We start from the raw sequence: 16,891 nt of genomic DNA on the forward strand, positions 1-16,891 counted from the left end.
GTTGCCTCTTTTTGCACTGCTCTCCAAAATCTAAACGATGGAATTGATCAACTGCCCTCTCAATGAAATTGACAAGATCTCGGGTTTGGAGGAACCTGCCTATCTTGATAAAACGGTTGTTGCTGGACACACGACAGACTCTTAGGAGAAGAGGAATGCTGCATGCCTGGCGACTCTTTCAGTCGAGGATGTTGAAGATATCTATCTATTCGGAACCATGATAACAGGACATCTGCTGATTGGATTAAGCGTTACTCTGAATATCGACAAATTGCAATATGCTGGCAGCCGTTCAAAGTACTGCAAAGCTGCCACAAATGGTTGGAAGATGCGAGCAGAACTGTGGGCAATCAGACTTTAACGATTTTGGACAATGTTGCAAATTTCACATCTTCCCCAGCGTCTACCTTTTTCCCACCTATTACGGGGCGCCGTAGTGGCGACCCATCACCGTTCCTGGTCTGTATACCTTTGTTTGTCTAATCTTGTACGGGTTTGTGGTGAAAATGAAATGTTGTACTTGTGCAATAAAGAGCATACCATACCATACCAGTCGGGGGAGGACAGGGGACTGGTCACCAGCGATTGGGGACTTGTGTTGGTCTTAGGGACTTCATTGAAGTACAAAATTAGTCAGTTAATGTTTTTTAAATATTTAGACTCGAGGTGTTTTGCTGAAGAGTTGTGTTTTTGTGTTGTAAAGTCAATATGGCATATTTTTGATGTGTAATTTTTCTGGAATGGCAGCGCGCTAGGACACAAGGGCCTCTTTCTCCCCGAGCTTGGAAATTTGCTACAGAGTACAGTGTGAGAGAGAAATGGTATCTTGAAAATTCCATTTGTCTTGCATGTATGGAAAATTTGACAATAAAGAATATTTGAAGTATTTGAAGTGTTCAGTGCAGGCTCGTCAAGGTCCATCCATCCATGCATGTTCTACCCCACGACCCTCTCGGGGTTGCGGAGGCTAGATCCTATCCCAACTGCATCTGGGCGGATGGCAAGTTACACCCTGGACAAGTCGCCACCTCATCGCAGGGCCAACACAGATAGACACTAATTCACACTCACATTCACAAGGTCTTTCCACCAAACTCATCATGTCCTTATGGAAATTGTGTTATATACAAGGGCTCAGTCATTGCTGCCCCCTTGGCCAGGTCACGCTTCCAAAAGAGATTTTAATCTCAATTAGTTTTTGTCTGGTTAAATAAAAGAAAATGAAATGAAAATGAATGAATGGAACAGAAATCAAGGACACACACTGAAAAAACGTGTACAGTCGACAACTTGATTTAACGTTTCAGTAAAATTCTAATGTTACCTTTTTCCTGTCAATCTCAAGCAATATGATTGCAGTCACACTAAAGCGTATTCCTTCATGTGCAGAGCAGCAAGAACTGGCGAGCGGCGGTGGATCTGACAGGCCGTCTTCTGACTGCTCATGGTCAGGGATATGGAAAAGCTGGACAACTCACTTCCCATACCACTAACTCACTGCAGGTAGGATAAAACATCTGATTTTTCAGTGTAGTGAAGTGTATCACCACATTTGAAAGACACATCTGGTGTTCATATTTAGTGTTTCTGGAGCTTGTATTAAAAAAAAAAAAAAAAAGTCCCTAAATATTTTGTTTATGATATTAAAATCCCAAAGTCATCTGGGATATGCTCCATTTTCCCTTTAACCTAATAAACTCGCAAGATATGTGATACGTGTGTGTGACAATCATTGGTACTTTAACTTTAACTTTATAACACTGTTAACACCACCATCATTCGCCAGTCACATTTAGAACACAGTATCTTCACAAAGGTGGCAGAGTTTAACACGGAAGCATCACATGCACATCAAGGATCGAATGAGAAGCACTGCGAATGATGCCAAGTAGAGGGTGGAGGACTCCGCCGCTTTTTGTGGAAATCTGTGGTACTACCGTGCGAAACACGTTGAGGAAGACTTTCCACCATGGCGTTTCTCAAACCGCCGGGAACCGCTTCCAAACCAGTAATGCGTGAACGCCCCTTTTAGTTTCAAAATCCCTGCACTAGTAGATCAATTTTACCATTCTGTACTTGCACCATTCGTCTGAAATGCCAACGCTGACGATAGCTAGTTCATGCATTGTGTCTTTTGGTCCGTGGTGACAAGCACTGAGAAACCTTGCGCGTTGTTTTTATACTTTTTAAGCCATGAATACAGATACTTGCTGCGTGGTTGGTTGCAGTCACCATGTGCGAAAAAATATACTACTACAGTTTCCCTGACTGGATTCAGAAAAAAGGGACATCAAGGAAAGACAGAGTGCTTGGTTGGAAGCCATACAACGGGAAGGCATATCATACTCCCATAATGTAAATTTGAAAGTGTGTTCCAGACAATTTTTTCACAGTGAGTGTCAAAACATTATGTCATAATGTATGATGTGGTGCGTTTCGGACAACTGGGTAGTTGGAAAGGTGCGATATACACTATGCTATGCCAAGTGACAACATATGTTTACAATATGTCATTTCTTTCTCGAGTCCTCATATTTATCAGTTTCCCAGCTGAAACAGGGGTGCCAAAACTTTTTCCTTCAAGAGCCGAATACTAAATAATCAAGGGATGCGGGGACCATTTAGATATTTTTCATGTTGTTAAAAAAAAAAGGTTAAAACTAATTCAATATGCTAGCTGGTGATATACTGTATATTTGAAGATTAAAACAAAATACAGCCTGCATGTCAACTTTGTGGTTTTGGCATCAATATTTTAACTTGTTGCTTTTCCCCCCCTTTTTTTGTCAATTTAATTTCCAAAATGTGCTAAGGGCCAACGCAAACAATTGTTGTAAATGATGCAACTGTATGACTGGCCAAGTGTTCAACAGCACAAACAAAAATACTGCCAGCATTACAAATCTTGGTGAACGAGGCAAATGTAGTCGGCAGTCGCTGTAATTGAACCTGGAGGCGATGTAATAAAGTTACACCCACTTTTCTCCCTCGTTATCATTGGGTCACAAGACCACACACCTTATGTCTATTTAGAATATGTTTCTAGAAATAGGCGGGAGCTCTGCTAGAGCATTATTCCCCTTTTCCACCAATTGTCCAAAAACTGAAAGGGACACATTACCATGATGATTTAGGCCCAATCCCAATACACCTCCTCATTCACTACCACTAGCCCTCACCCACTACCACTACACTTTCCAAATGAAGTAAAAAGGGGTAGAGCTTTGTAATCTTCCCTAGGAATTGGGACACCACTTGCTACGTCACTGCACAGTTTACGTTCGGGCACGTAAGCGACTACGTAGTTACATAAACAACTGTCTGTTAGGGCCTATTTACACTCAGCCAATCATACCTAACACCTAAAGCACAGCACGTGTGGCTAGTGTGAGCACACTCAATTGCGCACAGGTGCTGCTTTCTTCCCCTTGTTTGGCATGATTGGTAAAAGTGGTCTTGGCCCAGCAGGCACAAGACATTGATACAACGTTGATTCTACATACCGGTATATGTTTTTTTAAATTGACTTCTAAACATTGTTGCAAAATTGTTGTATCGGTAAATTGAGACAACGTTGATGTCTAACGTTGGATCCACGTTGATGGTTGGGAAATTACCAAATTTCACTGGTCAAATCAACGTCACAACCTGACAATGAAAATGCCATCAAATAGCATGTTGTTTCAACATTGTGTTTTTGTTGTAAAATATTGGTTGGGAAATGGCCAAATCAATGTCAGAACGCAACATTGATTAAACATCGTCAAAAAGCATGTTGTTTCAACGTTATGTTTGAGTTGCTCAACGTAAGGACCTAATTCAATATGTTCTCAATGTTGTTTCAATGTCTCGTGCCTGCTAGGGGCCATCTACGATTCCATGGAAATGCACGTGCGCCACATAGTGAAGTCACAGAATGACTGTATTGCAATATACTATATTGCATATTACTCAAAGCAGGATTTTTAGTGATAACGGACACCATTTATAATATAAATGAAATACAAAGTATCAATAATGATTATAAAGTCAAACCAGCAGCACACTTGTTTATTATGCATTGGTAAGCGTAACAAAGACATGTCATTTAATTAATGCACTTCTCTTGCGAACATTAATGATAGTGGCAACCTTGTACAACATAAATAATCAAAATCACTCCAAGTAAGATTTGAAATAGTCAAAATAATAATTTAAATTGCAATAATACAGTAGAATAGAGTGGGTTAGTTTTATCTGATCCACTATTAGTATGTATTTAATGACAGTAGTAACAGTGTACAAAATAAATAATCAGAACTACTCCAAATAAGTACGAACATATTTTACAAAGTTAGAGAAATTGCAGAAATACAGCAGAAGAGAAGAGATGTAAAAAAGCAACGGGCCGCGGCTTGAATGCACAGTCCAAACGAAGGCCAGCGGGCCATAGGACCACCAGGGGGAATCTCACCCAAGTATTCTACAGCATGGCACGAATGGACGAATGGGAATAGGCACTTGGAGGCTACAGAACTTGCAGTTACCAGTGTGCTGTGAAACTGACTCTGCAGTTTAGTACCGATAATCTAATGGAGTTAAAAAAAAATCACATTAAAAAACGCGATTAGGCAAATTGAGACATGCGGCCCTGTATTATCTGCCCTTTTGTTGCTTACATGGACAAAGATGAGACCACCTGGAAGAAAGTTCTGTGGTCAGATGAAACAAAAATTTTGCTGTTTGGCCACAATACCCAGCAATATGTTTCGAGGAGAGAAGGTGAGGCCTTTAATCCCAGGAACACCAGTCCTACCATCAAGCATGGTGGTGGTAGTTTTATGCTCTGTGCCTGTTTTTCTGCCAATGGAACTGGTGCTTTACAGAGAGTAAATGGGACAATGAAAAAGGAGGATTACCTCCAAATTCTTCAGGACAACCTAAAATCATCAGCCTGGATGTTGGGTCTTGGGCGCAGTTGGGTGTTCCAACAGGACAATGAACCCAAAAACACGTCAAAAGTGGTAAAGGAATGGCTAAATCAAGCTAGAATTAAGGTTTTAGAATGGCCTTCCCAAAGTCCTGACTTTAACGTGTGGACAATGCTAAAGAAACAAGTCCATGTCGGAAAATCAACAAATTTAGCTGAACTGCACCAATTTTGTCAAGAGGAGTGGTCAAAAATTCAACCAGAACCTTGCCAGAAGCTTGTGGATGGCGACCAAAAGCGCCTTATTGCAGTGAAACTTGCCAAGGAACATATAACCAAATATTAACATTGCTCTATGTATACTTTTGACCCGGTAGAAAGTATTCGAAACTCAAGACAGCCATGACATTATGTTCTTTACAAGTGTATGTAAACTTTTGACCACGACTGTATATGTGTGTGTGTTTGTGTGTGTGTGTATATATATATGTATATATATATTTTGTTTTTTATAGTTTATACATATATATGTGTACATACTATATTAATATAATGGATACATCATTAATATAATTGGATATTAAGTGTATGTGAAAGTTTTAATCCTACCTTGTTTACTTCCTTGACGGCCTCCGTAAAGTTTTGTAATCAATCAGAAATATCAAGCAGCTAAAATGCGCCAAAATTGGATAAGTGTGGAGAGTGTTTTGCTTAGAGCTGCACGATTATAGCTAAAATAATAACAATGTTTATTTTCATTAATATTGAAATCTTGATTATTAATCACAATTATTTTCTGTTGATTAAAACATACTTTATTGCACTTTATGTGTTACACAAACGGTATGTGAACTTGGCTTTCATTTCAAAATTAAACAAAAAAAAAATTATTAATAATAATAAAAAATGTAGAAAAGACAAAGACTGAAATAAATATGCCATTGAAGGGTGCGATCATAAAATGCTAACAAGTGAATAAAATAAGATTATGCACAAAAGCAACACTCATTCATTGTACTGCTCACAGTATATATCAGTGACGTGCAGTCAGGGGAGGCAGGTGAGCCGGGGCCTCACGTGCCACCATGGAAAGAAAAAAAAAAAGTAAAAAGAAAAAAAAGTAATTAAATTGTTATATGTATCCAGTGATTATACTATAAAGTTATTTTCCATTTAACTTCACCAGTTTTAGATTATTTTTATTCAAAATCGCTGAATTTTCCCATTTTCCGTTCAAATACTGAGAAGAGACTTGCGGTGAGTCACCAGCCAGTTGAGCCTCGCCATGGATTGCGCAATGACTCGGCTAACTGCTGGCCTGCTGTGCAGTGAGACCGTATTGCTATATGAATTATATTATACATTTCCATAGTTTAGTTAGCTGAGGTATATAATGTACAGTGTATTTTGTCAACAACTGTATGTGTGTAACGTATTTCTTGTACTGAGCAATCATAAAACGGCTGCTTCGACGCACTGGGTGAGGCTCGCAGTAATCCCGCCTCCTGGTGGTAGAGGGCGGTAGTGATCCCAGAGATCATTCTTGCGACTACTCGGCTGCTGAAGAAGTGACAACAAGCAGCAACAGTTAGCAGCGATCGTTTATTTTTTCCTCTCGCCTGAACTTTTAACATGGATGATTACATATCTAAAATAAAACAGTTTTTGTTATGCCCGTTTGATTGTGGACTATTACTGACACTACGATGGGAAAATGCTGTGCGTCATCAGTTTGGGCACTTCCGGTTTACGATGTTAGTTCAGTTCATGAGACAATAAGAAGTAGACAAGTTTTGTTACCTCTTACAAGCCTTGGAAAAGATAAGTCTGTAAGTAAACTGTTTAACTTGTTAATGTGGCTCAATATGAAGGTGGAAAGTGGCTAAATTTGATAGTAAGATGTGTATTGAAAAATGATTTTTGTGCACTAATTTAATGGATGTTTGAGGACTTAAAATTGCTGCCGGTCGTGCATTTACACCATAGAAATAGTTTCAACACTCTGCAGTGTTTGTTTGATGGTGGTGCTGTGTATTTGTGTGGAGCTGATGTTTATATACTGTGTATTACATTTCAGTGTGGTGATTGAATCATATAGCTTATACCTTGTCATTGTGTGTATTTCAGTTTTACAAAAAATAAAATAAAAGTCCAGTGCAAGACAAAGCAAGATCAACAACAATAAAGAGCCTAAATGGATTCATCTGCTTTGGAACTTTATTAGAACGTCCTGGATTGGTTGTTAGCTGTCTGCTAAGCTGTATAACAGGGGTGGGCAATTAATTTTTACCGGGGGCCGCATAAGCAACCCGAGCACTGCTGGAGGGCCACATCGACAATATTTTAATTACATTTTGCTCAATATTATTTTTGATATATAGTAAGATAAATAATAATAATAATAATAATAATTAATAATAATAATAATACTTTCATTTAACCTAACTTAACTCTATACCAAAAGCAGATTGCTTTTGATGGTTTTATTTTTAACACTGTCTTACACTACACTTCCTGATGTATAATACAATGCAAAAATGTCAATTTCTGCACAGGGTTAATTTAAAGTTTATCCTGCATCCTCTTTAAAAGTCCAACATTTTTCCCCGTCAAATTTGGACAACCATCTGTTGTCACACCTGCCAGCTTGTCCCATTTCCGTCCTAACATGTACAAACACGCATTTACCTATGTGAACAAGTCATTACCTGTGGTTGCCCCTTTTAATTGACTGCATGGCTGCCAGCTCTTTCGTGATATGAAAGTCTGCAGTTATCCCACGTAAGAAGATGAGCAGCTGAACCTCCAAATTTCCCGGCACATTAGCGCAACAGAGTCCAATAAGCACTCCTTAATAAACTCTCCGTCAGAAAATGCCTTACTTTTTCTGGCGATTTTGTGAGAAATGACGAAACTTGTCCTGACGGCTGCATCTCTGGGGGTGTGAAATATGGCAAAAAGTCCTTGTTGGGTTTGCAGTTTTACCATCAACGCATCAGCCTCCCTTGCGGGCGCTTCATCAGACAGATTCCGGTATTTTTCCTCGTGCTTCGTCATGTAGTGGCGATTCAAATTATATTCTTTAAACACAGCAACCTATGTACCACAAATTAAGCACACAGCTTTACCTTTAATTTCTGTAAAGAAATACTTGGCAGCAATGTTCCCTCTAATTGTTCATGTGTCTGAGCAATCACAAAAACTCCCTTAGCATTCAGTGGAGCACATGTGAGCAACATCACACGTGGCAATACCAGCAGCACACCTGTCTCAAACCAATCTTTTATAATAACACTCAAATGAGAGGAGTCATTTTCATGAGATTATTTTGTAATATTAGTGATTTGGCCCACTTGTAATGAAAATAAAATAAATTTTGTTTTTCATAAGCTATGGATTAGTATTGTACAATATGTCTGGGTGGGGGTCCTGCTTTGTAAATCGTTTGTACCCCTTTCAGAGATCACATTTAGTTGCCCTCAAACATCCTCATGTTGCACAATGAAATGTAAGCATAGGATGAAGTGTGCATTCCTGTAACTTTCTCTAGTAACAGCATTCCTTGATTAATATCAATAAATTAACATTAATAATAAATGACAGTAGAATAAGCACACGTATGACTGAGGAGTCATAGTGTAACTTTGTGTGGTGTTTGAGTTGTCCGACTTTTTGTGTGGCCATAAACGCACCAGTGGCTTAGTGGTATGCGTGTTGGTGACAGATGACAAGTTGGTTTTGGCCTGGTTTGTACGGCAGAAAATGACTAGTTTTTCGAGATAGAAGTGTTTTACTCATGTTTTTGGTGTGGTTATGGCCGAATATAAACAGTTTTGCTCAATAAAGTGATCGATATAATTCCTGTCCTCGAAGCATCTCGATAGACGTTATAATAATTGAACGGTGTTCAATTGAACGGTTTTGACGAATATTGTTAGGGCCGCTTGTTGTCACTGTCACTCAAAGTTGCATTGCAAAATTACACAGAATAAATGTGTTTATTTTGTTTAGAATTCAGATGGGATTTGATTTGGTGCGCGGCATATATTTGCTCTGCGCAGAGGACGCTTGAGCAGTGCGCAATTGCGCAGGCGTGCACCTTAGAGGGAACATTGCTTGGCAGTCCATGTCTTGTTGAAAACACGCCATTCGTCATCAACTTTTCTCTTTTTAGCGTCTCGGGGGTAACCGTGCATCACTTGTCGCTGTGCCCCTTCACTCATAGGTTACACACGGACATACGCCCATAAATAACACTTTTCAAAATAAAAGCAGCACAGTTGTATTGCGCGCATGACATAGATGTTTTTTAAACTTTATTTTGTAATTTGTGATTGCAGCTGTTCACATTCACTCACAATCAAGCACGCGCATACGTCCATACGGAAGTAATACAAAAAACGTTTTTCAAAACAAAAGCAGCACCGTTGTATTGCACACACGACATAGATACTTTTTTAAATTTATTTTGTAATTTATGATTGGCCTCACGCGGGCCGGACAGGGACGCACAAAGGGCCGGATGTGGCCCGCGGGCCGCAGAATGCCCAGGTCTGCTGTATAACCTCAACACATATAGTGAGGGAAGAACAGTTTTGTAAACTGGACTTTCAATCGAAGCAGAAGGTAATAATTAAAGGAAGATCTCCATATCGAGAGAGAGACTTTTAAAACTGAAGAAAGATAAGGAAGACTTCTATAAACAAGTTGTCGATGCTTTTGTTCAGAAGGAGCGGCGCATGAACTTAATTTATAAGTAAAGGTAAGACCATAATAACGTTTTTTTTATTAAATGTGCTTTTTTGTGTGCTACAGTTTGTATGTGTAAAGTTAAAGTTAAGTTAAAGTACCAATGATTGTCACACACACATGTGGTCAAATTTGCCCTCTGCATTTGACCCATCCCCTTGATCACCCCCTGGGATGTGAGGGGAGCAGTGGGCAGCAGCGGCGTCGTGCCCGGGAAACATTTTTCGTGATTTAACCCCCAATTCCAACCCTTGATGCTGAGTGCCAAGCAGGGAAGAATGCTGGTATGAGCTTTTAAACATAACCCGTTAACTGCTACCAATCAAATGGTGAATAAGATACTCTTTAGGGTTCATATGTTTGTAAATCTGACTGTGATGAAGTCAGTGCCTCACCAGCCATGAACCTCACCGCACGTCACTGGTATATATAGGTATACATAGGACTAGGGATGTCAGATAATGGCTTTTTGCCGATATCCGATATTCCATTATTGACCAAACCCTTAGTTACCGATACCGATATCAACCGATATCAACCGATACTGATATATACAGTCGTGGAATTAACACATTATTATGCCTAATTTGGAAAACCAGGTATGGTGAACATAAGGTCCTTTTAAAAAAAATAAAAATAAAATAAAATAAGATAAATAAATTAAAAACATTTTCTTGAATAAAAAAGAAAGTAAAACAATATAAAAACAGTTACATAGAAACTAGTAATTAATGGAAATGAGTAAAATTAACTGTTAAAGGTTAGTACTATTAGTGGACCAGCAGCACGCACAATCATGTGTGCTTACGGACTGTATCCCTTGCAGACTGTATTGATATATATTGATATATAATGTAGGAACCAGAATATTAATAACAGAAAGAAACAACCCTTTTGTGTGAATGAGTGTAAATGGGGGAGGGAGGTTTTTTGGGTTGGTGTACTAATTGTAAGTGTATGTTGTGTTTTTTATGTTGATTTAATAAAAAAAAAAAAATAATACGATACCGATAATAAAAAAAACGATACCGATAATTTCCGATATTACATTTTAAAGCATTTATCGGCCATCTTATTATCGGACATCTCTACATAGGACATATGTCTTTGTCCAAATAAAACTTTATTACGTCTGTTGTTTTGGTGATTCTTTAAGAGGTGGATGGATATGGGGTCCCTCAGTGCACGGTTGATGTTACGGTCATCTGTATTTTGGGTAAACCCGTTTTTGTCGCTGTTCGTCTGGGCTTTGCGCCGGTGGCGGGCAGCACGCTCTGTAAGCAACCAGCTTTACATTGCAGGCAAGCGATGGCAGTCGAGAAAAGAAAGGAAGTTAATGCTTAACGTATCTCTGCAACTTGATAAATGTTTGGATGTGCACACCACCGCAGCTTCGCTGTGCGACTCCTTGTTGTTGGTTCATCCATGCTGGAAAAATTATGTGTTTCAGGAAACGAGCGGGAGTGCCTAGAGAACTGCGAGGCGTGCGGTCATGTTCCAGGGTTAAATTGCGAGCCTGTGGTATCTTGTGGGTAATTGTGGGAGTAGAAGGCTCCGATGTAATAATGCATTTATTTTTCTTAATATTTTTGGGAGCTACTGGCTGACCTACCTACTCTGTTGTTACTCACTCTCACATGAGTCCACTGTCTATCGGTCGCCCCCTAGTGGTTGGCTGACTGTTGTGAACATGTTTGGTTTGAAATGTAGCGGTTCCTATTTTTTAAAGGTTAATATGGCTGAAGATTACCCCCATTTAATCGCAGCTGGCAAAATCGTGATCACGATTAAAATTCTATTAATTTTGCAGCCTTAGTTTTGCTTTTTTCCCATCATGTTTTGTAATGGATTTAAATGGGTGTAATTTAGAATTTTGGTGAATGTTTTTTGCTTTTATAATATCCACAAAGTTCAGCGAGCAGGTTGTGTTATTTGTGACCACGTTTGTTGACATTTTGTTTTAGTTGAATTATTTTTTATTTTTTTGCACCATGACTAGGGAATTCTGTTTGCTTTGGGTCATATAATTAAATGCTGTGCATAATTCCATTCAGAGCATAATTAAAGGTAATTGACCTAAATTACTTGCAATGTCTCAATTTCCCCTCTGGGATTAATAAAGTACTTCTGATTCTGATCCTGATTGATGACTACTAAATGGCAGCATCGAAGGCAGTCTTTTAAAATGAAAGCCATCTCCCTGCAGGCAGGATTCCTCATTTTTATTTTCATTTTTTATTTTTATTTTAAACCCTCAAAGTTTCAAGACTGTTGCTAGGTAACTTAAAGTTTGAACTGCAGCTACAGATTTGTTGTGGGATTAAGATCCAGAGATTGGCTAGGCCTCTCCAGGATCTTAATGTGCTTCTTCTTTAGTCATTCTGATGTTTCTTTGGCTTTATGTTTGGGATCAGTGTCATGCTGAAGAAAACATACAGAACCCATATTCAGTGTTCTAGTAGAGGCAAGGAGGTTCTCATCCGAGACTCTATGATACAGGGCCTTGTTTATCAGCCCCTTGATGAGGTAAATTATTTATGTAACTTAAGCAGCAAAAAAAAGCCCTGAAGCAGATGTTTCCACCTCAGTATTGTTGGGGGTCATGCATTGTTCTGCCTCAACAAGTCCAGTTGATGCCAAAGAGCTCTGTGTTGGTCTTACATGAGCACATCAGATTTTCACAAGCTTTCTTTTAGTCATCTAGGTGTTCATTGATAAATTTAAGATTAGCCTGCACATGTGACTTTTCTGGAGCAGAGAGACATTGTGGACACTGTGGTATCACAATCCATTACAGGAAAATGTGTTAGCAATTTGTGTCTTGGTGACTGTGGTCCTCGCTCCTTTAAGATCATTAACACGCTCATCTTTTAAGAATCATCTTAACCCCCCCAGAGTAAGAGTGACTGTCTGTTATCTTGTATCTTTTTTTTTTTTAAATCCTAGTACCATCAATGGTCTTTCTCACCAATATTCTTCCTGAAACACAACCAATTGGTGTGTTTCAAGGGCACAAGGTTATACATATTTTTATATATATGTGATTTCCAATGCAGATGTTGGTAAAATTGTCAGGAAATTTAGGAACTGGGATAAGGAACAAGTGGTTGGATTGGGATAATTTTAAAAAGATTATTGAGAGATCCTGGTGGAGGTCTGCACTCTCCAAAATGCCTCTTCTAGATTTGTTTTACAATCCTTCCCTCTGTATTAAAATAATACTGTCATAAAATCACAGACTGTTCATGAGGGGTGACCCTCACACAATTTGCAGCGGTTCAAATATGTATTTACCCTAAAGTCCTGCACTACAACCATGACCTCAAACTGTTTTTGTGTGCATGTGTGTGTGTGTGCGTTCGTGTGTGCATGTGTGTATGTGTCTTTCAGCTTTGGTTTGTACGTTTGGCCCTTCTTACCAAGCTGAAACTCTTCCAAAACGCTGAACTGGAATTTGATCCTTTCGGCGATTTGGATCAACTTGACCTCTTCTATGAGTTCTACCCCACTATTTACCCTGGGAGACAAGGTATAAACACACAGACACACAGACACACAGACACACAGACACACACACACACACACACACACACACACACACACACACACACACACACACACACACACACACACACACACATTCATTGTATAGGATTTACATTTTGATAGTTCAACGCTTGTACATATTTATCAATTATTTTGCATGGACAAGTCAATATAATTTTCCACATTGTCAAGCACAGAGTAACATTAGGCAATGGAGCTGTTAGGTTTAGCTCTGCAGTTTCGAACAGTAAATCTAATAAAGATTGTGTTCACACAGCTTGTCATATAGACCAGGTGATTTAACCCTGCATGAAACATGGATATACCACACAACAGTGTTCCCTCTAATTTTTCATGTGTGTGAGCAAACACACAAACACCCTGAGCATTCAGTGGAATACAGACGTGCACACTGTTGTCATACCAGCAGCACATGTGTCTGAAACCTGACATAGCAATTTAAATGTCTTATTATTATTATCAAGTGACTAATCAATTTCAAGAGATTATTTTCTAATATATGTGATTTGGCCCATTTAGATATTGTTTTTTTTTTTAATCGGCTATGAACTATAGTATTTTATGCCTTGGTGGGGGTCCTGCTTTGGAAAGATTGTGTACCCCTTTCAGAGATCGCATTTAGTTCCCCTTAAAACATTCACATGTTGCATGAGATGAAGTGTTTATTAACTTTCTGTCCGTAAAATAAATATTTTTATTAGCAATTATGTAGTCCTGTAACATCATTTCATGATTAATATCCAAAAAAAAAAATCTTAACAAATGACAGTAGAATAAGCACACTGATTGAGGAGTCATAGTAAAACGACCTGAAATTTACACTTTACGTGTAGTGTTGGAGTTGTCCAACTTTTTGTGTGGCCATAAACGCACCAGTGGCTAATTGCCATAGTGTATGTTGGTGCAGGTGAGAGAGAGAGAGAGAGAGAGAGAGAGAGAGAGAGAGAGAGAGAGAGAGAGAGAGAGAGAGAGAGAGAGAGAGAGAGAGAGAGAGAGAGAGAGAGAGAGAGAGAGAGAGAGAGAGAGAGAGAGAGAGAGAGAGAGAGAGAGAGAGAGAGAGAGAGAGAGAGAGAGAGAGAGAGAGAGAGAGAGAGAGAGAGAGAGAGAGAGAGAGAGAGAGCAAGCGGCTGCTGTTGATATAACAGATGACAAAGAGTTGCTTTTGGCTTGGTTTGTACGGTAGACAACGACCAGTTTTGCTAGATAAAAGTATTTTACACATTGTTTTGGTGTGGTTATGGCCGACAAACAATTTTGCTAAATAAAGGGACCGATGCAATTCCTGTCCTCCTTTAAGTGTCTCCACAGACGTTACAATAATTTAAGTGTTGACAAATATTGTTTTATCTGTTGTGGCCGCTTTTCGTCACCTGTTACTCACAGTTGCATTGCAAAATCATACAAAACAAACGATTTGTTTATTTTGTTTAGAGTGGGATTTGATTTTTTTGCGCGGCATAGATTTGCTGTGCGCAGAGGACGCGTGAGCAGTGCGCAATTGCGCAGGTGCGCACCTTAGAGGGAACGTTGCCACACAATACTACATCATACAGTATGGTATTTAAAAACAAAAAGTTTAATCCTCTTTTGTATGATTTATGCTATATGGTAATAATGATAGTGCATTCATTTTCCTCCTGTCATTAAAAAGTGTTGCATATAAGTGACAACATATAGTATCTGTCTGTGAACAACAGTGTGTCTAGCTGAACCATGTTACTGCTGTACGATAGCATTATTCTGTAAATGTACTTTCATGGTCATTCACAACAAGCCAAAGCTGACTCTGAGTAGCGTTCAACAAGTGTTCCAATGTAATGTAACCAAGATCCCTAATCTACTGACCATCAAAGAAACCGTATTGTCCTTATTGTGGCAAGGCAATCAACAATGCTTTTTGTACCTGGCAATTTAAAGATTGTGCATGTTTAATCCACCGTATTGCATTTAACAGAACAAAACATAACATATTAAATAAAACAAAACTAAAGATTATACACAACAGTCCTACTGTGATACCCACTCCACACTAGGGTTGTTCCGATAACAATAATTTAGTACCAGTACCAAAATGTATATCGATACTTTTTGATTCTTTTCCAAATAAAGGGAACTACGAACATTTTCAATATTGGCTTTATTTTAACCGAAAATCTTACACTACATTAAACACTCACGGTCAAAAAACACATTTTACAAAGTTAAAATAAAAATTAAAAGGCATTAAACACATTGGGCTTTTCTTGTTGCACTCAAAGAACAATTTACAATGTTCCATATTACATATAGTCTGCCATAATCAAGGATTAGATTAGAATACAACAGAAAGTTTTACTGACATTATATTAAATGATTCATGATTTATGGTTGCCTGATCTGTGCTTTAAGAAAAATACAATTATTAATAAGTACTAAATACAAAACTATGGATAAATGTACAAAGACAAGCCATATAGCAGGTAAAACACATTTATTAAAGACAAAACACAAATTGTAGGAATTTGTTACAAAATTCAGTCATTTAACTTGCATTAGTTGACGCTTGATGCAGCAGTTTTGACTACGCTAATATTTGGCATCAAGCCAAGCAGCTGTGTGCGCGTCTACTATCTACATGTGCACAACAGGGGAACTGGTTGACTTATGGGAGAAGCCTACAGTATGTAAGTTTGCGAGAATGGCAGCCTGTTGGCTGAGTGACGTCAGTGAGTGTGTAGGCGAGTAAAGAGAGAGAGAGAGAGAGCAAGCACTGTGCAGTAAAAGGATGATCCTTGTGCAAATCTGAATGCTTATTATTTAAATGTTACCTAAGTTTGAAGCAAAGGTGGTAATACTAATCGCCACGTTTGGCGAGACATGTTTTAAAGCAACTGTTGTGGGAGTAGCATATGTGTGTGTGTGTGCTCCTTTAAGAATGGTAGTATGTGGGGTGAGTGACGTGAGTAAGTGAGTGGGCAAGTAAGGAGAGGTAGCGGTTGCATGTGCAGGAGTGTTGATAGCATGGTGGATGTTCGGGTGTGCCCTATGGAATTTATAAATCAAGTGACCAAGTTGTAACTAATCGACAGCCTCGTCATTCCAACCACAGAGCGGAGCTTTACGGACCCATTGCTCGATAAAGTGATGGGTGTTACCCCTGACAAACCATCTACCCTGGAAGGAACGTCTCCTCGACCACGGTCTGGGAGCCAACAAGCAGGAAAAATGTAAAACAGCACTTGCAACGCGGCACCTCCCTGTTTAAAGCGTCACCTTTATTGTTAGTTTTTAACCTGTAGAATTACCGTTTTTTTGCCATTCTTCCCCACCTCGATGTCATTGCTTGTATGCACTTTGTGTGTGCATTTTGACACACTCAACATCATGCACCTCGGCTCTGTAGTCACCGCCGCACAGCGGCATTCAGGTGAAAGAACGGTACAGGTATTTTTCAAAGGTGGTATAGTTTCAATTGATTAGTATCGCGATACTTTTAGTACCGGTAAACCGTACAACCCTACTCCACTTTATAGTTCACTTTGGTACAATTCCCCATTCCAAGTCAGTGAGATCTGGTCAGCCATAAATTATCATCTCAAGCGGGCAACAGATTGTGACTGTGTCATACACTTTTAAGTATCGTAGTGTCTAAGGCAGTCCTTCTCAAATAGTGGGGCGGGCCCCCCT

The 16,891-nt window shown here is 39.1% G+C and overlaps 1 protein-coding gene across 2 annotated transcripts in view; it reads left to right on the forward strand.

Annotated features, from left to right (window-relative positions):
- The window catches only part of trappc12 (trafficking protein particle complex subunit 12), a 64,000-nt gene that overhangs the window by 22,469 nt on the left and 24,640 nt on the right, over positions 1 to 16,891 (forward strand). For both annotated transcript variants that reach the window (XM_061968518.1, XM_061968517.1), the window contains exons 4-5: positions 1,390 to 1,503; positions 13,049 to 13,187. In XM_061968518.1, coding sequence (XP_061824502.1) covers positions 1,390 to 1,503; positions 13,049 to 13,187 — 253 coding nt within the window. The remainder of the gene's footprint in view (positions 1 to 1,389; positions 1,504 to 13,048; positions 13,188 to 16,891) is intronic.

Source organism: Nerophis lumbriciformis, linkage group LG08 (genome assembly GCF_033978685.3).
Source record: "Nerophis lumbriciformis linkage group LG08, RoL_Nlum_v2.1, whole genome shotgun sequence".
Taxonomy (NCBI): domain Eukaryota; kingdom Metazoa; phylum Chordata; class Actinopteri; order Syngnathiformes; family Syngnathidae; genus Nerophis; species Nerophis lumbriciformis.